The sequence below is a fragment of the Bombus vancouverensis genome, chromosome 5, assembly GCF_051014615.1.
Source record: "Bombus vancouverensis nearcticus chromosome 5, iyBomVanc1_principal, whole genome shotgun sequence".
In the NCBI taxonomy this organism is placed as follows: Eukaryota; Metazoa; Arthropoda; class Insecta; order Hymenoptera; family Apidae; genus Bombus; species Bombus vancouverensis.
The window spans coordinates 1,047,037-1,069,714 of record NC_134915.1 but is presented as its reverse complement, the minus strand read 5'-3'; the positions used below and the strand labels follow the sequence as shown (position 1 = coordinate 1,069,714).

At 34.5% G+C, this 22,678-nt stretch overlaps 2 protein-coding genes across 4 annotated transcripts in view; one reads left to right on the top strand and one right to left on the bottom strand.

Annotated features, from left to right (window-relative positions):
- Positions 1–22,678, top strand: part of Tsp26A (Tetraspanin 26A) — a 128,440-nt gene that overhangs the window by 34,280 nt on the left and 71,482 nt on the right. The gene's annotated exons all lie outside the window — the stretch shown is intronic.
- LOC143302703 (N-lysine methyltransferase SMYD2-like) lies at positions 4,857–8,269 on the bottom strand. Its single transcript, XM_076618679.1, has 5 exons — positions 8,097–8,269; positions 6,164–6,880; positions 5,440–5,681; positions 5,142–5,297; positions 4,857–5,071 (listed from the first exon to the last, which is right to left on the bottom strand). The coding sequence occupies exons 1-5, from the start codon at positions 8,254–8,256 to the stop codon at positions 4,904–4,906; spliced, it is 1,443 nt and encodes a 480-aa protein (XP_076474794.1). The 5' UTR covers positions 8,257–8,269; the 3' UTR covers positions 4,857–4,903.

Below are 22,678 nucleotides of genomic sequence, written 5' to 3'. Positions count from 1 at the left end.
ATTATAGATGGATGCATTTATAGAAAAGGGGGACTCAATTTGATATTTTATTTCTGTTTCAGGTAAGTTCTGACAACTAATTGGGAAGAATAGAAGTACCTAACGTAACTAGATACATCGTAAATTGTAAGTGAATAGTTCATCACAGACACAAATATACTCACGCGTGCAGTATAAAAAATGTAGCGCGATATAAAATACATGTTATCTACAACGTCTATAAATATATACACACTTTCGTATTTGCGGATTTGGCATGATTACATTACCTCAGTTTCATTTATGGATTTATTATGTCGTCCTACAATCTTGATGTTATTTTTTTATCAATATTAGACAAGATTGTTAGAATCTTAAATTTTCCAGAAATACATAAATATCCACGGTCTACTTATCACCCGAGTCATCAATAACACCAAAGTGAAATTTTATTTTCTGAGCGTGTAAAGGAGGCCATTATACTACGTAAAAATTGTTTTAGAATATTTTGACTTTTGGCGTAGTTGTAAAGAAGATATAATCTCAATGAATCATTAAATCATTCAGTAATTGATCTCCTTCTAAAATATAAACGTTGAGTTCCGTTGAAAAATTTGGATTAGTCGTTTGTACTCTTAATATTTGAGTATTTCGATTGATTCATATCATATTCACCTAACGAATGTTGAGAATTGATTGTAAAAATACTCTACCAAATAATAATAATAAAAAAAAACAAACCTAATAAATGAACACTGTCAAACGCAGCATCAGATGCACAGTAGAAGAGTCTGGTACAGATCAGACGGCTGTATCAGATGCACAGTAGGTGTGCTCCGGAAAGATTAGACGACACAGCGTTCATATCCAGAGAATCTGAATATAAAGAGTTAGTCAAGTAATTAAACAGTTCTATATGGTTTGGCGATTACGAATGCCAGTTTTATTATTGCATATCGACTTTCAAAATTCAATTTAATCGGATTATGATATATTATTCTATCTAGCTATGGTGATTATTAGAACTTGGATTTTTATGCAAATTTATATTTTGACAAACACAAGTAAGGAAATAGAATAGAACTTAAACAGAGATTCGTTTCGTCGATTAAAAATTATAATAAATATTCTACAGTAATAATTTGTCGTGTTATTAAAAATATTTTAATTTCTTTAAATTTTGTAAAATCGTAGAATCTAAGTGGAAAAAGGATCTGACGAAAAAGGATCCCTGCATCCTTTTTGTAGCCACGATAGTAAGAAAACAGAATTCGATAATATAATTTTTTTTATTATTTAATTTTGTACTTTACAATTTGTCCAGCTGGACATTTGGTAAATTTTTCTAATTTAATTGCTAAATAACATGTGGATGGCTACCCCCAGCTGAATACCATCTTCGAGTTTCACTATTTTATTTCTTTAGTCAGATCAGTGGGATGTTTCCTTTTTAGTCTTCTTTCTATCAGAGTTTTGCTCGCTTCAGCAGCCAGCTGGTTTGGATGTGTTGCCGCTCTTTCCTTGTATTTTTCTGCGTACCTGCCGATTTCTTCTTTGACCGTTGGTATTTTTAAGTCTTTGCGTATATCCTCGTTTCTGACATACCATGGGACGTTGACTATTGTTCTCAGTATCTTCGATTGTAGCGACTCTAGTTTATTTATGTGGCTCATTGATGCTGTCTCCCATAGCGGTATTCCGTACGTCCAGATTGGTTTTACTGTCGTTTTGTAGATTTTTAGTTTATTTTCTATGCGGTATTTAGAGTTTCGACTAGTTAGCCGGTGCATCTGTCTTCTTTTTATCCGTATTTTGTCTACATTTGATTTAGTATGTTGTTTCCATGTAAGTTGTGTGTTTAAGTGGATTCCTACGTATTTCACTTGCCTTGTTTGTGTTACGTGCGTGCCATTCAATTGGATATTTGGTGGTTTCCGTTTTCTTAGTGTAAATGTAATCTGGTTGCACTTACTAGGGTTTGCCTTTATTTGTTTATCTTGTAGTCATTTTTCTATTTTTGTGGCGTGCTCTTGTAGTAATGTGACTGCTGTTTCTGGATTAGTGTGCCTGACTAGTACAGTGTCGTGTAAAATTAAGGTAAAAATAAGGAACTTGTTAATTTCCGAAAAGGAGATTAAGTTCTTTTTATTTTTTACTCAATTTATACAATTTTTCGGTTCGCGATGATACACTTTCGATACTTGGATTAGTTAAGAATTTTTTTATTAGACTGACTGGATGATTTTGAAGGGAGCATTTATATTCTTCCATTCGTTGAAGTGGGAGAAGGTTTTGTTTATACTTAGTGTAAAATTCGGAGAACGGCTGGAGTGATCGAATGCCACTCAGGCGGCTGAGAACGGGTGCTGACCGGACGGTCACACGCGATAAGGCGTTCGGAATTTCGGTTTGTTATATACAGTTGCTCGAATTTCGTCTGTGACAACAGCAATGTCGTCCGCGAATGTCAGTATTTTGCTGTCGATAGTTGTTGATATGTCGGCCGTGTATAGTGTGTATAATATTGGTCCTAAGACGCTTTCCCTGCGGTACCCCTGCCTTGATGTCTTTTACTTCAGAATATACATCCTTTATTTTTACTGCAAAAGTTCCGTTGCTTAGGTATGATTTGAGTCAGTGGTGTCATATGTTGAGCCATATGTTGTCTGCTTTTCTGATTTTGTTTATTTTGTTCGTGGCTTTCCATAGAGAGTAATTGGCATTCTAGTGCGCAGAAAGCGATTATATGAATTTTAAGAATTCGTTATTGTTATGATCTTTTATCTTACTTTTTACTTCTTTTGCGAGTTTGTTTAGATGTCTTTTGTTTTCACGTGTTCTATGTTTTTGCCATTTTGCTTTCGCTTTCCCTTTTTCTCTGATTTTGTCAAGGATACCTGTTGGAATTATTTTTGTTTGCCTGTTGTTTGGTTCATCATTAGTAGTTGCTCATACTGCTTCTTGTATAATTTCTATCAATGTTGTTACTGCCTGTTCTATATCTTGGGGTGTTTTTAGTGGAATATTGCAGTTGCATTTGTTCTAGATTAATTCTTTAAATGTTTGCCATTTGATGCTTTCATTGCAAAGCGACTCTGATTTGCTATAAAGTATTGGTTTGCTTGTGTATTCTATTATTATCGATGTATGATCGGAGCTAAGCTCAAGACTGGGTGTTATTTTTAACTTGTTCGCGTTTAGTCCTTTTATAACTGCAAAATCAAGCATGTCAGCAGTTTTGTTTAGGTCTGTCGACCAGTATGTTGGTCTTCCTGTGGATAATATGTTGAGATTACTAGTTCTAATGTATTTTTCTACGCTGCGATGCATTTGTCACCTAAGGATTGAAAACACTGTTCCCATTTTTGCAATGTCATTTTGTGTCGCGCTGGTGTATACAGGGTGGTTGGTAATTGGTGGTACAAGCGGAAAGGGGGTGATTCTACGTGAAAAAAGAAGTCGAAAATATAGAATGAAAATTTTTCGTTTGAGGCTTTGTTTTCGAGAAAATCGACTTTGAATTTTCGCTCGGCACGCGTGCACTTTATCACGTCTCGTTATAACGGATCTCACTGTAGATCGTTGTCTCGATGGGAAAAATTAAAAAAAAAAATTAAAAAAAGATTTTTATTCTATATTTCCGACTTATTTTTTCGCGTAGAATCACCCCCTTTTCGCTTGTACCAACAGTTACCAACCACCCTGTATATTGCTTACGTGTGGAAGTAATTGCCGTTAGTTTCTATTGTAACGGTGGTTGCTCGAATGTGTTCCTGACTAATTTTACTGTGTAAGTGGCGTATACATTTTACATTTTACCATTGTGAAACATAAAATACGAATAGTTAGAATACTTGTAAATGTGTGTGTTAAGTGGTTAACTCTGTTATATCGTAAGAATGTACAGGAGGAGAAAAATTAATATAACACGAAGTTGCATATATGAAGTTATCAATATTAATATTTTTTATTAGACTATATTAAAAATAACGTTACACGTTAACATGTAGTTAACATTATATACGTATATTAATGTTGTTTTGTTAAAACTAATTGTATGGATAACAAATATTGTAACGTATCTAATTATAATAAAATATAATATAATTATAAAATACTGTAAGCAAACAATACGGATAAATATAGAGATAATAAACAAGCAAAGATAAACACCGCATAAAAGAGTAGAAATGAAAATTTTTGTGTGCCACTAAAAATACGAAGTAAAAAATTAATATTATAACATTAAGAGAACATTAGAAATACGAAAGATTAAGGTTGTTATGCATTCTGCTGGAATCCTCGTATCATAATCAGGAACAAGACTCGTTTACGAAAGTCCAATTAATCGGTATAGGACGTCCAGTAGCTGAAAAACAGTTGAAAATAAATATAAATTAATTTGTATTTAAACGATAGCAGAAAAAGAAGCAATAAGATACAAACTACGTAAAAACTGAAGATTAACAACTTTGATGAAGTGATATTATTCATTTAATAGGCATATATACAGGGTGAACACTGTCTATAATAATTCTTCATCTTTCTTAATAGGTAATAGTTTGCTTTAGGATTAAGTTAACGATACAAGTAACTCTACAAGTTAAGAATAGTGTCTTGTAAATAGTTTTTGCCAATTTCCTATGTAATCAATAATCTGTTTCCAGGCAAATTTGTTACGCATAGATAATTTTGTGACAAAATGCGCGTTTAATTTCTTTGGTAAGATACGCAAAATTCGATAAGCTATTTGCGCAGGCTTTCGCCACTGACTGTATGTATGCGTATTAAATTGAGATAAAATATTTCAAGCTCAATCGAATACAATGCAAGCAAAATTTAGATTTGCAGGTAAACCTGTGTAAATAATGGCTTCCTTCGTTGTTAAATCCCGCAAGCTGTCGTCAGCTATGTAGGCGACGTTCTAATTCCTATCCGATGTTCTTAATATCCTATCACGCTCAGGACAACGACTCAATTCACAAGTCGAGCAATCGCATAAAATACGTTTATGTTCTTTTAGGATGACTTGTCGCGGTACAAACTCGATTGCTAAATTTACGAAATTTGTACGTAGAAAATTAAAAGTTATCTGCAAAACACTTCATTAGACACATCTTTATTTCACAAGTTAATAGCAACGAAAAGACGAAATTTATTACCTGTTCACCTGGTTTCATGTCTTTAGCTGCGCGTACAGCTATCACGCCATTTTTATATATCGAATACACTGTATTCGCACAACAAGAATGATGAACCAAGCTAAGCACGGGATACAGATCGTATACTCCACTTCTACAGTCTAACGATGTATGCCTCTGGAAAATATATGATTAGTAGCTATTATAGGAAAACTTTATTCAATCAACGACTTTTTACATACTATAGCATGTATTTTATAAAATCATATATTGACCGCAGCGGTTTGACAGAAATGGTTAAAAATTGTTAGATACTCACCATAAAGGCGTATGCATGGAAGATGTAGAATAATCGGAATAATAATTTAGCGATACTTAAGATATCGTTGTATCCCCGCATATAATTGGTCTGACTTCGTAGGAATGAGGCGATATAGGCTGATTTCAATATATTTTTTGCATTTCTCTTGTCATTCTTCTTCATCGATATACTTAAATTGAGGACGGATTTCAAATTGTCTCCCAAATTATCACGTATCGTACAAAATTCTTGCATCGAATCTGTTAAAAATTGAAACGATGTTGTTAACGACAAAGTTACGAGACGATACAAAATTTCTTCCTCATTGATGGATTATGGATGTTCGTGCAAGTTCGCACTCTTACGAATACAACGAAGGAAACAGAAACTGAATCGACGTCTATTTCACCCTTAAAATATTACGATCGGTAATTCTATTTGGAATATACTGTACATTTTTTGTATTACGTATGTTTAATTTCTGCGTAAATGCTGCAACATTCGCAATTTATTAATAAAGTCGAGCCTCTATCGCGGATATATAAAATACACTTGCGAGTAAAAGAGAAATTGTCAAAATTTGGCACGAAGCTTTAAATACAAGACAATAGTACAGAAAGAAAAAAGAATTAACGTCGAAGAGTATGTTCTTTCTCTGCACAAGCTAGTAACTTCAATTCACATTTATGTTTATATCGATGATGACGGAATAGAGAATTACGAATTAATAAATTATCATTACCTGCATTCATAGTATCGAGCTTCTCGCAATATTTAATGGCTTCTGCAAGTTTTTCGCCGTTTTCTGTAATCTTCATAAGCAAGATTATTACAAATTGAACATCATCTGGAAAGTTTTTAGAGTTGCATTGAAATCGATGGTATTCTTCGTATGCTTTTGCACGGCATTCTTTCGAACAATATAGCGCGCTATTGCACCGTTCACATGGAAGTAATGCTCTGTAATCTCTTAGGCAATAGTAACACATACGTGCAACATCAACGTCTGTTTGAATGATAGACGTTACTTGTGATTTCTCGATTAGAATAACGTCTCCAGAGCCGATGGGTTTCGTCGCTTCAAAATTTACACCATATTTTGTACTATGAACCAAGCGAACAGCATAGCTCATACCAGGAATATCTTTGTTTTCGTTGTGCAATAGCGATAGTATGTTCCCTGTGGAAATTGTCTTAATTTGGGGCCTAACCGGAGCATGATCTTCGATCCACTTCTTTGTATCTTTGAAATGCTTAGTTAATTCGGTATTGGGAGAAATTTCGATCGCCCTATCGATATCTATTAAACTCTCTTCGTACATTTGAAGGCATCCCAAGGCTTTAGCACGATTTGAGTATAATATTGCAGACAATTCGCAGTACGGGAAGACCTCTTGCAATCCTTTCGTATAAAAGTTGACAGCCTCATCATAATCCCCGCGCGATTTGGCTCTACTTGCTATTTGCGAAAAAATGAAACAAGAATATTATTCCTGCATTCCTCGATTATTTTCTCTTCAACGTGTTCGGAAATATGAATTTTCGCACTTTGTTAACTAACTGACTTGTAATCGATCGTGAATAGATGTTGCAAAAGGTTTTATTTCGATATAACGTTTCAGCTCCTTCCGACTAATCGCGATACGCCTCGGACGAGATATCTCACGTCTATGTGTTTTAATATGACAATCAAACGTCGCTCATCGGTTGCGCAGTATTCCATTTCTAATTGAAATTCATAACTACAGTTTTCATTCGACATTTCACATTCATTTATTTAACACTCCGAATAACAGATTTTGGAGGTTTTCAAGTTTACGATTTTCGCTATTCATACTGCTACACTTAGCGGTTAGCTCTTACATTAACCACACAGTTTTTTTCTTTTTTTTTTTTAGAATCGATTGAACCAACATTTTTTTCAGGCTCGTGAATGGACCTACATCGCTTAATATATTGTTAACGTCTCGACGGAAAATGGACTTACGCCAATCTCAAAGTAAATGATCATGCAATTGCATATACGTATGAACGAAATTTCATTTGATCGAAGCAAACGAATACTTTAAGATTTAATTATAAACTGTTAGAAATGGAAGGTTCACATCAAAGTATATATAAATTTGTTGATGCGTTTAACATTGCTTCGTGTAACGCTGTTTCTTCTGAACATAGCTTTTTCCTGGAAGTCTCGATCAGCGTTAGACGAAGCGGCGTTAGATCTATCAGTGTGAATAGCGATTGTTAGTTGTCTTCATATTCAGAAGCGGACTGTGTCTTATCAACTGTCTTCTATCCGAGACTTTGGGCTGGATATTTTAATTTCTAACGAAAAGATATCCGAGATATGTCGTTTAAAACATCAACATGAACGACATTGCGATTGCACGATATCTCGTCCGAATATGAAGAGTATTACGTGCCGAGATATTTAATTCATTCGTAGAAGTTAAGCTTCAGTGTTTTAAATAACATTACTATTTCTAAAGATAAAGTTGCAAATCAGATATTGAAATTTGATCCAAGTTTATGATCGTATTCGATCTGTATATAATTTGCAATGAAAAAATTGCAATATGCGCATAATACATTTTATACCAAAGTAAGTATAATGTACAAAACTAAGAGAAGATCTGAATATAAGAGATATAATCTTTGTTTGTTATCGTACTCACCCAAAGAAAGAAACAGTAGAGCATTATTTGTGGATCTTGTATCATCAATTATTAGAGACTTCTCGAACAGTTGATCGATACACTTTTTTAGTCGGTCTTCATCTGATTTAGCTTCATCAAAATGTAACGAATATGCAAATCTCTCTTCGAAGGAATTCATGATAGGATGCAAAAGTTACTGAAAACAAAAAAAAAATGTTCCAGTTACTCTTCCGCACTAATCACCGCGTAACGTTGTGCAAGTCACACCGAGGAATGAACCTCTTTTGATTCTGAATATAAGTACGTATACATATATATATTTATGTGGGATGGTGTGACGTCAGGGAAGGACGTGGCGTGAGGGTTAATTGTTTATAAATGTTGTCAACATATGTTAATGTTGTGAAGGATTGTTGTGAGCGTTACCGAGGTTTGTTAAGGAAAAAATGAGGGTGGAAAACGCTGTCAGAGTTGAATTTATCGTGGTCGAGTGAAGTTCGTTGTGTTGTTGTGACGTAGAATTAGTGAGAAACGAATACGCAAAACGCGGTATTATATTCGATTTCGTGTGAGTGCAACGATATTGTATTTATCATACTCTTTTCTATTTACTTATTATATAACATTCCTATATTTATATATATATTGTGTGCATTTCATAGAATTATCACATAGAATTATCATTAGATACGCAAGGGTGGGATTGATGACAAAGCTATGACACAATAAGAGATATATATCGTAGCTTCGTCATCGACTCTTGTGTATTTATTGATAATTCTATGTGACAATACTATGAAATGCACACATATATATGTTATGTCCAAATGATGTCAGATATTAATATTTTTTAAAAGTATAGCACACCGGAGAAATCGTATACCACACTTTTTTGCAAATAAAATTCTCCATATGTGCGGTTGTAAAGCATTATTATAAAAAATGCTGTGACTCATACAGACACAAGAAAAATTATGTAATTACAGATAATTATAATTCCCATAGAAACTGTAGAACAAGTAAATTCAGTTACATGCTATGTAGATGAATTTGTAAATTATATAAAATAATACCACTGTTCTGTGCAACGTTAAATGATATCTCCAGAAGTTTTTACGAAATAAACCTATTATTATTACAGGATTATTTATTCAGAAATATTAGAAATTAGGATTTCCAATGATTTCTATCCTATATGATAAATTTATCGATAGATGGATCTATTCACAAATAACAATTTATGACTCGTAACAACTCGACAACTTTCACTGCACTCAACTCTCGACTCACAATCTACCAACTCCTGACAACTCGACTCTCAGTTAACGACTGCCTCGCAATTCGTCTTTCTCCCTTAAGCATCCCTTTGTTTTTTTTCATATCCCCACCACGTACTTGTTTCGTAATCGTCCACGATCATGGTCGCATACTTCTTCTTTCGCGTCACTATTCGACTGAAGGACCGACGATACATTGATGGGCCGCTTGGGCCATTGAAATCTCCAGACCCCATCTGGCTGTTGGCACTTAGGCCTTCTCGCAACATTGTTTATAGTTCACTCGATATTTCTTAGGTAATCCACGATACTACAATATTTCACTTTATCTTGTATTATAATTCATTCATTCTCTTGTTCATTCTCAACGCGAGAATTGATTGTAATTTTAATAAATAAATATAAAAAAAAAATTCTCTTGTTTAAACTAGATTTTACGAACGGTGGTTTGTATCAACTCCTAAAATAAAGTTTTGGGTATCGTGCTATTGTATCTGAAATATTATTGTACAAATCCAAGGAAAAATTCATCGCAATGGATATAACATACATTTTTGTAGTTGTTGTATGTGCACTGTGTGTGTGCAACGTGACATACATGTTATTTATATGCAACGCATGTATACATACGCATAAAATGTAGAAATAGGAAATATAAAGTGGTAAAATATCCACGTAAAATTCTTTCTTCAACTTTAATGGATAAAGTTAGAGTATAACAATTTTTTGTGGGATTATAATACTACGAGAAGTGCTAAATTGCAGTTTTACTTAAATTGTAATACATATACACATACAGAATATTTCTTTTATTTGAAAGGAACGTAATCACGTTACACTCAAACAATTTACTCAGTACGTTTTGCACTATTTTTTCTGTCTTTCTGGCTTCTTAGTAATATACGTTTTATTATTTTAATGAATTATATATGGTCCATTTTTATTGTTCCGATAGAACAAACAATAAAACAAAATGGATCATACGTAATCCAATTCGAACAATCTAATATTTATCGACTTGCTGTAAAAAAGCTCAAATTAAACGAAAAGTAAGATTTGTAAACTCCAAGGATGAAAAAGTAAAAAGTTATTAAACTGTTCGAATATTTATTATGCATATATTTTGCCAATTTTTGGATATTTCTTATTATTTTCACAAACATATATATATATGATCATACAAAGATATATATAACATTCCAATATAGATTTCCCATCCCTTTTTTTATGCAAATTATTTTCCAGTCCTGTAAGGATACATACACATTTTTTATTTGTTAAAATTTTATTAATGGACGATGTTCTACAATATTTTTCTTTAAGTTAAGTACCGTGCGAATACTTCTTACACTGACTGTATATTTTCATACATATTACATGATACAAAGCAAATTACAGAGAAAACACAATTATTTTGTGACAACCTTCTAGCGAAGATTTATAACGTTTAGCGCAATTTTTCATGTATCCGGTTGTAGAAATAAGACGAAAAAATAGATCGATTTTATGATACACAAAGCGAAGGAAAGAAGACAGGAGAGTTTCTCAGATGCCTCATTTTCGTCGATCTCGCTGCTCGTCTATATAGTGAAATTATTAATCTGCAGCAATAATTGTCCTTTCTCGTCCCGGATTTCGATTAGGAACGCTTGGCCAGCTCCTCCCATCGCACTGGAGTCCTTCGTGCATGTGCTCCCATGTTCCGGAAATTATTTTATCCTTCCCACGATCCTCAAGCTCGGCGAAGTTTTCTGCTGTTCTACTTTAATCTAGAAATTTCAATATACAAATAAACCATCATCACTGTCGATCGTGATTTTATCTAAAAAGTCAAATAACAAATGAAAAATAACGTCTGTTGAAAATATAATTTCTTTTTGGAGAAAGTGTTGGGAATGCAGCGAATGTGTATGCATCTAATTTTTAATCCATCAAGGAATAATGTTGTGCGTTAACGCACTATTTTAATCGCAACCTTTTTTTTCTTTTAGTCAAGTGACACGATCGAATCCTATTTTCTCCATTTTGTTATCTTAGGGGGAAAAATTTGTTTACTATTTTTTTTTTTTTTGGCTACCATTTTTCGGTTCTTGCACCCTACAGTCTCGCGAAGTTTGAAGACATTTGCAGAAACCTTTATTTTCGACTTTAAGTACGTGATATGATATGTAATTCCGCTTAATGATAAATAATAAACTTTTCCAATTCTTTCATGTGTATTTCTTCTCATAATTTTATTATCGTAGATGGATAGATTATAAATATTATAGATGGATGCATTTATAGAAAAGGGGGACTCAATTTGATATTTTATTTCTGTTTCAGGTAAGTTCTGACAACTAATTGGGAGGAATAGAAGTGCCTAACGTAACTAGATACATCGTAAATTGTAAGTGAATAGTTCATCACACACACAAATATATTCACGCGTGCAGTATAAAAAATTAATGTAACGCGAGATAAAATATATGTTATCTACAACGTCTGTAAATATCTGCACACTTACGTATTTGTGGATTTAGCTTGATTACCTTACTTCAACTTCATTTATGGATTTATTATGTCGTCCTACAATTTTGATGAGTCCCGTAATGATCAGACGACACGGTGTTCATACCCAGAGAATCTGAATATAAAGAGTTCGTCGAATAATTAAACAGTTCTATATGGATTTGCGATTACGAATGCCAGTTTTATTATTGCATATCGTCTTTCAAAGTTCAATTTAATCGGATTATGATATATTATTCTATCTAGGTATGGTGATTATTAGAACGTGGATTTTTATGCAAATTTATATTTTGACAAACACAAGTAAGGAAATATAGAACTTAAACAGAGATTCGTTTCGTCGATTAAAAATTATAATAAATATTCTACAGTAATAATTTGTCGTGTTATTAAAAATATTTTAATTTCTTTAAATTTTGTAAAATCACAGAATCTAAGTGGAAAAAGGATCCGACGAAAAAGGATCCCTGGATCCTTTTTCTAGCCACGATAGTAAGAGAACAGAATTCGATAATATAAATTGATGGAAAAAGATTGCAACTTAAACGTTGCATTATGACAACGTTGGCCCTTGATGAATTGAAGTAATCAAGCGTACAAGTAAAGTAAGTATATGTATAAAGTATACGGTGTACATATTGTCAAAAATATCCACATGCCTGCATACTTTTCAGCGATAGTATAGATACAACAGGTGTATTTAACGTTTCTTTAGTCTTCTTTTCTCTTAATAAACGTGAAAGTGAATAAATTGTATTATAAACTTTAACAATTCGTGTCTGAATGTGTTAAAAGAATTTCTAAAGCTAACGCTTTTCCTAATAATATTTTCTATTTAAAGACTATATGTAGATTTTTCTCACTGACTGTATGCATACAGGGACAAAGCATTTCTGTGCAGATATTTTTGTTCCTATTTGTTAGTGGTAGATATCGAAGTCTACAAGGAACTGCACATGCGGGTATTGGTATAGAACTGCAGTATCGAGTAGTGTGCAAGAAGATACATTCTGTGTTCACATTGTGATAGTAAACGTGCAGCTATGTTTATTGCAAGACACTTTGTAAAGTCTACTTTAAATGGAAATAAGTTCCATATATCGTTCTATGTCCCCTTTTCTTCTGCTCCTTTTCTTTTTTCCTACTTTTCCTCTTTGCTTTCTCACTTTGCCTTCGATTTTTCTAGCATTCTTCCATTTTACATTCCAGTCTCTTACGATTTCCTTCACTCTACCTCCTGTCTTATTCTTTATCGCATCCTTTTGCGTTTGCCTATTCTATTGCTGCTTGCCTTATCTTTTCCCATCTCTTGAAGCGTTCCAGTTCCATTTAATATGACCACCTAAAGTAATTCTGTTGCTTCTACTATTGTGAAGAGATAGCAAAGGAAAAAAGTAATCGAGAGTATCATGGTTAACAAGATTTTTGTCATACATTCGTACATTATGGGATGTTAAGGGTACTGATATTTTTTATAAAATGTAACCTCCCAATGTGAAAACTTCTATGTGAAATTAATTGTTACGTATTCGCGAAAAGGTTAAAAGGTGGTCATTTTTTGGCATCGTCTAAAGTTGGAAAATTCAAGAAACGTCCTCGTCATTTTCCCAATAAATTTTGGGGAAGTTGTTGCAAATGAATTCGAACACGTGAATACGATAATGACCAAACTCATCTAACTCGTTGCATTCTATCTTCTCTTCTTTCGAATATCGAACCATTTTCAAAATAATTAACGGAAAGAGCAGCTGATGAATCGACTGTAGTTTGGAAACGAACAAAACTAGAACAGACAATTGTTTTATTCGCTGGATATGATATTTTTATGTCGTGAAATTTCCCTGAAATGCATAAAAAGAATCCTCAGTGTGGTAACGACTGTCTACATCAATTTGGACACACAATTCTCTAATCCTTAAATCTCTGGCTTTTGTTACTTTTATTTATTTCTCCGAACGTTTACGTATTCCATTTTGTACATGTAAATGAATCCTTAACCTTTTTCCCCCTTTTTCATTCTTTTTCAGTTACACTTTAATTTTTTTCAAGTCATTCGGGCATCCGACGTTCATCTTTCTCATTTTTCTCCACTGTATTGTAATATAAACGAGACGATTAGAAGAAATCCTATGAAAATCGTTGTTTTTTTATTTCCACTTAAATAGCACAGGAATCTTTTTTTTATTATTTAATTTAAACTTTACAATTTGTCCAACTGGACATTTGGTAAATTTTTCTAACTTAATTGGTAAGTAACATGTGGATGGCTACCTCCAGTGAGATACCATCTTCGAACTCACCTAGGAGAATCGTTTTTTTTTTTTTATTTAAAATTTCACATTCACAATTTGTCCAATTTGGACATTTGGTAGAATTTTTTATCTGTTTGATTATCATGTGGGTGGCTACCCCCAATGGGGTACCATCTTCGTGTTTGTTAAGATATATCCTTAGGAACCTAGGAGAAACCTGATCGTTATCGACCTTCGCCAGAGTTTGCTATATCGTCTAAGAGACGATAAATTTCATTTTCGCCATTTCTATACGTATAGACTCGACAACGATGCCCGCGGGTAAAATCGATTATCGAATATCGACGTAGAAATATTTCCATTCCATGGAAACTGTTATCCTCGAATTAGCCTGCGGGCTTTAGAAAACTGGCGCGGCTTTTGCATTCTGACTAACTCGTGGTCAGGATCTGTTCTATCTGTGTATAGCAGTCGGCGATCACGATGCTGTCGAACTGATAAAATTCTGTGTCAGTATAAAAAAGTTTCAACTGTACACGGCAAATTTGTTTATTACTTTTTATCCTTGTTTTTATTCGTACGTATGCTACAGGTGAAACAAATCGACTGCATTTATTTGATACTTCAAACGAGATGATGTTCCGATATCACGGTACAATTGAAATGCAAATAGAATGGGATAATTAGAAGGGGAATCTTATTTTTAGCGCAGCTATTTTAGATTATAATTTCGCACGATGGTTGATGTCGTGCTTTTGCTTTCTCGGAATCACTGTTGTGCAAAAGGTACTATACAGCGAACCACAGACGAGATCGTGTACGCTTTAAAATCGAATAACTTTTTCAAGGTTGGACCAAACGAGTTGATTTTTCTGACAAGTTAAGATTAAGTTTGGTGTGAAAGAATTTTTGGAAAAATTGCTAAGTTTTCGAAAAAAATTGCTACCAAAATCACGATGAAAATAGTAGAGGTTACCTTTTTACAATTTTTTCATTTAAACAACAGGTTTTTTTCTCATTTCAATTTTTATTCATTTATTTAAATTTTACAATTTGTCCAGTAGGACATTTGGTAAAATATTATAGCTTAGTGGTATAATAATATAACATGGTTACCCCCAGAGGGTTCCATCTTCCAAGCTGTTTATTCTATTTCTATTGCGAGGTCTGCGGAATGTTTTTTCTTCAGTCTTCTTTCTATTATGGTTTTATTCGTCTCAGCAACCAGCTGGTTTGCGTGTGTTACAAATCTTTCTTTATACTTTGTTGCATATCTAGCGAATTCCTCTTTGACTGTTGGAATTTTTAAATCTTTTCGTAAGTCTTCGTTTCTGACGTACCATGGAGCGTTAACTATTGTCCTTAAAACTTTTGCTTGCTCTGTTTCTATTTTATTTATGTGACTCATTGCTGCCGTCCCCCATAGTGGGACTCCGTATGTCCAGATTGGTTTGATTATTGTTTTGTACATATTTAGTTTATTCATTATGCTTAATCTAGATTTTCTATTGGTTAACCAGTACATCTGCTTCCTTTTCTCACGTATTCTGTTTATTATTGATTTTATGTGATGCTTCCATGTAAGAAAGCATTATAGCTCCATAAGTCGGAAACGCGTTCGTAGTTTTGTTTTTTTTTTTTTATTTATTTACATTTTACAATTTGTCCAGTAGGACATTTGGTAAAATATTATAGCGTTTTGTTTTGACGTAGACCTTAAATGGATGTCTAGATATTACGATATCGAGTTAGGTTTCGATAAATAAGAATTACGAAAACACAAATATTGCTATGTATTGAAATAAAAATATCCTTATCTATATAGTGACACATGAGTCAATGGGAGATTCGAGTCGCAAGAAACTTATATTGTTGTGTTTTGGAGTGCCAACGTTGTTTTGGTTTGCTAGGTTCAAAGGTAAACGAACTCCGGGCAAAACATTATCGCCCTTATTTGTAATCATCAATGGAGTCACTTCGAACTTTTTACGATACCACCGGTCGATATAAATAAACGAACGTGCTCTCGTAATATCAATTCACATCAGAAACCGGGCCACACACCGCGTGCAAGATGGTAGCCAGATGCCTACGCATCCTTGGCGCGTACCCTCAATAGTCTTAAGGACCCACCATGGATCCTGGCGTTTTCATAGTTAAGATCCTTCACACCAAACAAGTGTCTTTTATTTTAAGTGCCCCTTTACATTTATTGTTTACCACGGGTTGACACGGGAAAGTTGGTTTTTTTCACGTTCGGTATCTTGCGTTAGCAACTTTCTCTCGAGGGCGGCTAAAACCCTTCCTGGTCCACCAACCTTCTTATTATCCAACCGGAGACGGTGTCTACTGCCCTCACTTTTCTAACCAAAATTGTCATCAGCAAATCCGATGGTCCCGAAGCCTTAGACACACCCACCCCTAGCTTTCCTCCGTCACAACATAGTCACTAAATTTATTCTCTATCCTTAGAATAGTCAACATATCTTTACCGGTTTCTACACTTGGACCAATCGCGTATTTGATTTACACATACGCGTCAGTGCATACTCAGTTGTGACTATTAAATGCAAAATAAAGTTTAATGAAAAACAAAGTTAATAGTTGTGTTTCGGTTCAACCTTCTTTCTATCATATGACCCTCAAGTTTATGTGACACTCTCTAGGACAGTGATGATAACGAATCATTATAGCGAGTCATACAGTCGCATAGCGAGCGTATAGTTGAACAGCAGCATTGAGCCAGCGACGATTACCACTGGTATAAACTACCTCTGTATTTTGTATTTAAAATCACAGTTTCTCCTATGACGCCACAGTGGTCACCGGAGCGCTTGAGCTTCTTACAATTGTAAAAATTGTATGAAAATTGACAGTTAGGGCATTTTGAATATAACCGATAAATAGAAGATACTTTGAAATAAAAAGTGCCCCATTGAACAATTAAACATTTTTATTAGAACATCGATAAAAAAAATGAGAACAAATCTCGCATCTAACTGTGCACTGTGTTTGCATCCATATCTTCGAGGGGTAATCTACGAATATTATTATAAACACAGCTTAGAAAATAATCGTAAATGCTGCTTTATAATCGTATAATTGAAGTTAGAAGCGTGAACATACCTTACTATTACATATAGAACGAGCAAATACCGTTTACTAATATCTTCTACACGTTTTAACAATATATTCTGGACGTTTTGCTTACGACGAAGTAACGAATGCCAATGGTTTGTTGAAATAAACGAAGCCTCGTTATAATATGTCGCTATCAACTGTTACCAAGACGCCACGATGGTCACCCGTGATCACCAATAAGATAAACGGTCCATTGGGGAAGAATGTTGTCTTACACCATCGATTTATTATTATTTTGCCATTATATGCTTTGAATAATAAAAATACTCCTATGGCGTCCTGAGCGAAACGTGTGATTTTGGCGTGGCAGTCAAAGTGATATACACCGACTATTACAATTTTATCACTCGTCTCTTTAATAAACCAACACGTATAATAATCCACCTGAAATTGCGTATTATACAGGGTGGTTGGTAACTGGTGGTACAAGCGGAAAGGGGGTGATTCTACGCGAAAAAAGAGGTCGAAAATATAGAATACAATTTTTTTTTTTTAATTTTTACATCGAGACAACGATCTACAGTGAGATCCGTCATAACCAGACGCGATAAAGTGCACGCGTACCGAGCGAAAATTCAAAGTCGATTTTCTCGAAAACAAAGCCTCAAACGAAAAATTGTTATTCTATATTTTCGACTTCTTTTTTCACGTAGAATCACCCCCTTTTCGCTTGTACCACCAATTACCAACCACCCTGTATATTATGCTATACGTCATATATTCCGCAAAGCATCCACTCAAGTATTCAACGTGGCCTATCCTGGCACGTCGGCCGATAACTCACTGCCTCGTTTCTTAAACCTCTCGTAGAACACGCCCTACGTTTCTTGCATACCTTCGTTTCTCCCTTCTTGCTTGATATTGCTGGCAAATGTGTCTACAGTTTCCACCATCGATTTAGGCGGAGCACCCAAACGCAGCCTGTTTCTATATATCAATTTATCAGCCACCGCCCTTCTAAACTGCAGCAACGTAATCTTCGTTCCCGTGTGGATTCTATGCAACAAATACGCATTGTTCATAATAACGTGGAAAATGTGTAAGCCAGCTTTCACGTACCATTGGATCTTCTTTCTGTCGCATACGTAGTACGCTACGAAACGATCCGCGTGATCAATTCTCTTCCTATAAAGATTATACTTATCTATAATCTTCGACTTTTTCACTTTACTACCAAATCTAGTTTTTACCCTGACGAGATCCTCTCTGTATTCGGACGAGAGACTATCAGTTCCTCGCGCTCGTAGCGCTGTTTCAACAAACATACGTCTTCCAGAGAACGGCGTGCTCCTCTTTCTTACAATTTTCTCGATCACATCCAGAGGATTAATTTTCCTGCCTGACCTTAGAGTACCCGTCGAGTAAGTTTTGTCGTACGACAATCGCGTCACCAAAGGTACGGTTATGTTTACATTGTAAAAGAAAACCGAGTGTGAAAATATCCTTCAGCAAAGAGAAATTACCAAGGTACTTAGAAGGGAGGATGAAGTGGAAGGACAGAAGAATACTGGCAAGATTCAGATGCGGAAACGAGACCAAAGCAAGGGAATACTGGAAAGAAGAGGGGGAAAAAGGTGCAGACTATGCAGAAGGAAAGAAGAAGACCTAAGACGTGTAATAGAAGAATGTGAAATAACGGGAGGACCAAAAGACATAGGATAAACGCTAAACGAGACTGGAGAAGGTTTAGCAGAACCGAAAGCAATAATAGAGAAGAGAAGGGCAAACGACAAGAAGGAGGCATAGCAAAGAGGCTAAAGACCAAAGTTGCAATAGCTTGTAGTCATTAGTTGATAATTTATAGTTCCTAATGCTTAGTTTTTAGAGGTAGAATAAGCAAGATAGTGCAATAGAATAGAGTGGAAAAGAGGGGAGGTAGACGTATAAGAAGAGAATTAGATGTAAGAGATGTAAAACCGAAAGTTCGTCCAAGGCCGAAAGGCACGGACTAAACCCAAAATACCCAAAATATCAATTTCTACAATATATATTAAGAAATCATCGAAATTAGAAGTTAGGCAGTGTTTCTACAGTTTCTACAGTGTTCCCGTAAGTCAAAAGTTCTAAAAGGCAACGAAGAAAACGCAAGAATCAGAGAGCAACATTCGGGTTATCTTGTTCTCCTTCTTAATGGGTGGTTCTAAGTTTTTACAGAGGTTTGAGAGAAAAGAGGGTAAATTTCGCGAAGAATGTTCGTCGAAGATTTCTCACATCCACGATGTAGGTCGTAGAAAATGCTACAACTTGTAATTTAACTTTTTTCTTCTGTCTTATACAGTTTCTAAGATATTCACGATAATACGGAACGTCAAGATTTCTTTGGGGGAATGTTTCCATCCCCAAGGACCGTTTTTCAGCTAGAGAAAAGATCGTTTCGCTATTAACATCGCACGAACTACGTTCGTGCAAAGTTTCAAGCGTTTTTGAATTTTCGTGTTGCCAAAATTCCCTCGTGAGATACAAAAACAAACGTAATTGACTTTTACCAGGCCGCTACGATATTCGACAACAGCAACGAAAGTTTTTATCTATTGGTAAAATTAACAGGAGCGATGTGCTTTGTGACTGGATAACAGTGCAAAGTATTTGTCGATTCGCATAATGAGAGACGGCTACTAAAAGCAGAGCGTCTTAACTCGAAAGAGAAGCGAAGAAGCTTTCAAATAGAAAAAAATCACTCGACTGAAGTTTTTTTAAAGAAAAGAAAGGCTTGCTGTAGCCTCGGAATAACAAAGTCTGTGGATCGGTCTTTCAGCTGTAAATATTTTCACTAGGAACTTTCGACGTATTTCTCTGGGAATCACGTTTTCGTAAATTAGTGAGCAGGATAACTGGGAAACTGATCGGCTGATCAATTTTCAACAAAGTCCACTCGAATCGTTATAAATTTTGTCCAAAACTTTTACTTTAGTTTTTATTCAGAATATCTTCTCCAACAACGTAGCTTGTTAACTTACCCATCGGAGAAATTTATTCTTCTCTCGAACTCTGGAACTTTTAGAACTTCTATAATTTTTCATGGTTTTTTGAAAACGGTATAATCCCTCTGCGAATTGTCAAACTTTCGGAAACTTTTTTGCTTTCAAACGACTGTGATAGATGTTAGACTGTACATCTATAACGTCGTTACATCGTCGCAGAGATTCACAAGATTTCAACACTGTTCGATAAAGAAGAAAGAGGATCAAAAGAAAGGACTCTTTTTCGTAATATTCGTAATATAGTTAAACGATTCGTCTAATTAGTTTCGAATAGAATCGCAATTTTATATATCTGAAATATAAAAATATGAATTTGTCAATGTTTTTATCTTCTGAGACAGACATACACTTTTCCCACCCCATAAGGATTGAATTTCGAGAAACGCTGAAACACGCGTTTGTTTATTTTCAATGCGTAGTTCGTACGTCGAATTTCGCGTCTTTAATTTTACTGCATATAGAGATAGGATTATCGTAGAATAAAATGTACGTCTTTTATATTTTTATAATTATATACTTACGTCATAAGAGAAATATACTGTTTCGTCCAAGATCTGCTAGTATGAATTCTTCAGTAAGGCTCACCTAACAGACCTATACCTTAGACACAATGAGAGAAGAGAGAAAGTGAGTGTTTCGAAGAGAAATATACTGTTTAAACTTTACGTTTCAGGACACAGCGTTTTGGGCTGGTTTTTTAGTAAACAGATCACTTTTGCACTACAAATATGGGATATATATGTCGGGTTAGCGTTAGGTTTATGGGCGTGTAACGAATCTTCATTCGGACTAGCCATCGTTGTCGTACGATAGAGATTATATCTCTAAATTTTAATAGAAAGTTTATGCATATTTTATATACTGCTAGCTTTATGACTTTGCTATTTCGCAAATCTTTCTTATAATCTGAAAAGTGTTCCGTGACTTGGAAAAGGTCAACAACCATCGATTTAATTACGTTCGTTTGCGTTTCGCGTTATTGTGTTTTCGCACCTTGTTACGATTGTCGTAAATAAGTTGTTTTTTGTTTCGCTGAGAGCGCGGATCATCTAAACACCGTACACAATTCTCCCTCGGTCAATCGATGCGGCACCCATTTCCTTCCTTTTGAATCTTTCTCGTCGCGTGTAACCAATTGGAAATGACGACTGGAATTATTGCAACTTGCATGGCACACTATCCGTCAGACCTAAGCACTAGATTCAGCTAGATATTTCTAACAAGTAATATTTACGTACATATAATATTATTATTTATGAATTATACTTATAATGAGTTAATAAGTTTATTAACTTATTATAAATAATTAGCCATGTCACTGCGCCACGCCAGAGAAACTTACTCAAAATTCTCAATGCGAGAATTGATTGCAAAGTACTTGTAAATAAAAAAAGAAACTTGCATGGGAAAGTCTTTTTCCATCTGTCGTCGCCGTGTTTTCACGCAAAAAACCATCGCCAGTCTTTGTCTTCGATCATCTGAGATCATCCAGAGAAGAAGTTTTGCAGAACCTGTTCTCATAAGTTTTCTTTTTATATTTATTAAAATTTACAATCAATTCTCGCATTGAGAATTATTTCCCATAAGTTACGTCCAAAAATCGTAAAATTCTTTTTCCATTGTTTATCTTAAAATTTTTAATTTAATTTAAAGAAACTCAAGACCCTCTTAACGTTTCAAGAAATATATTCATTAAAAAATCAACATGTACCCATCTGCCCAAGTTCCTCAAATATTATAAATAATAACTAATAAAATAAATAAAAAATAAATTTCACTTGAAACTTATTCTGATAAATTCACTAGATAACGAATTATTTCAGGTGGTAGTTTTTATTGACTGACTATATGTGTATAATAATTACGATATTTATAAAAGACAAAATCACACACAATCGGAATCTAATTTTGCAATCAAACTACAACTTGTAAATTAAAAATAACCGAGTGTCCCGATACTTCTAAACGAAAGTGCATACTTTTAACTTGAACTAATAAAAAGAAGCAAGAATTTATAAAAGTTATTATACATTCGAGGCTTTTTTACTCGTGACTAGTTTTTCTTCAGATTTTCTGTGCAGAAATTTTACTTTAGAATTTTCACAATCAAAGTGCATTCCACTTCTTGAATGAAAGTAGCCGGTAAAGTTCGCGAGGAAAATCCCGAACGCTATTCTGCATTCACCCAATTTCCCTCGACTCCTTCCTGTTTCGCTCCTTTTCCCTTATACATAAAAGTTTGAGAGTTGAAATGTATGTACAATCTTCCGCTCTACCTGATACAATCGAAATCGCTAATGCAACATACTAATTTGCAATATAAACAGGATGATTTAAAATCGTAGCTATGCTACTGCAGTAAAACATCTGTTGCACGAGTTAATTGGGGACGAAGGTGTTGGAATAAGCTAATTACGAGTATAATAAGATACAACATA

What these genes read in the sequence shown, in the direction of transcription:
- LOC143302703 (XM_076618679.1), bottom strand. Translation starts at nt 8,256, where the DNA reads ATGAATTCCTTCGAAGAGAGATTTGCATATTCGTTACATTTTGATGAA. An exon ending in TCTACTGTTTCTTTCTTTGG is followed by an intron (nt 6,881 to 8,096) that starts GTGAGTACGATA and finishes TTTCGCAAATAG; the next exon opens with CAAGTAGAGCCAAATCGCGC. An exon ending in GCTCGATACTATGAATGCAG is followed by an intron (nt 5,682 to 6,163) that starts GTAATGATAATT and finishes AATTTTTAACAG; the next exon opens with ATTCGATGCAAGAATTTTGT.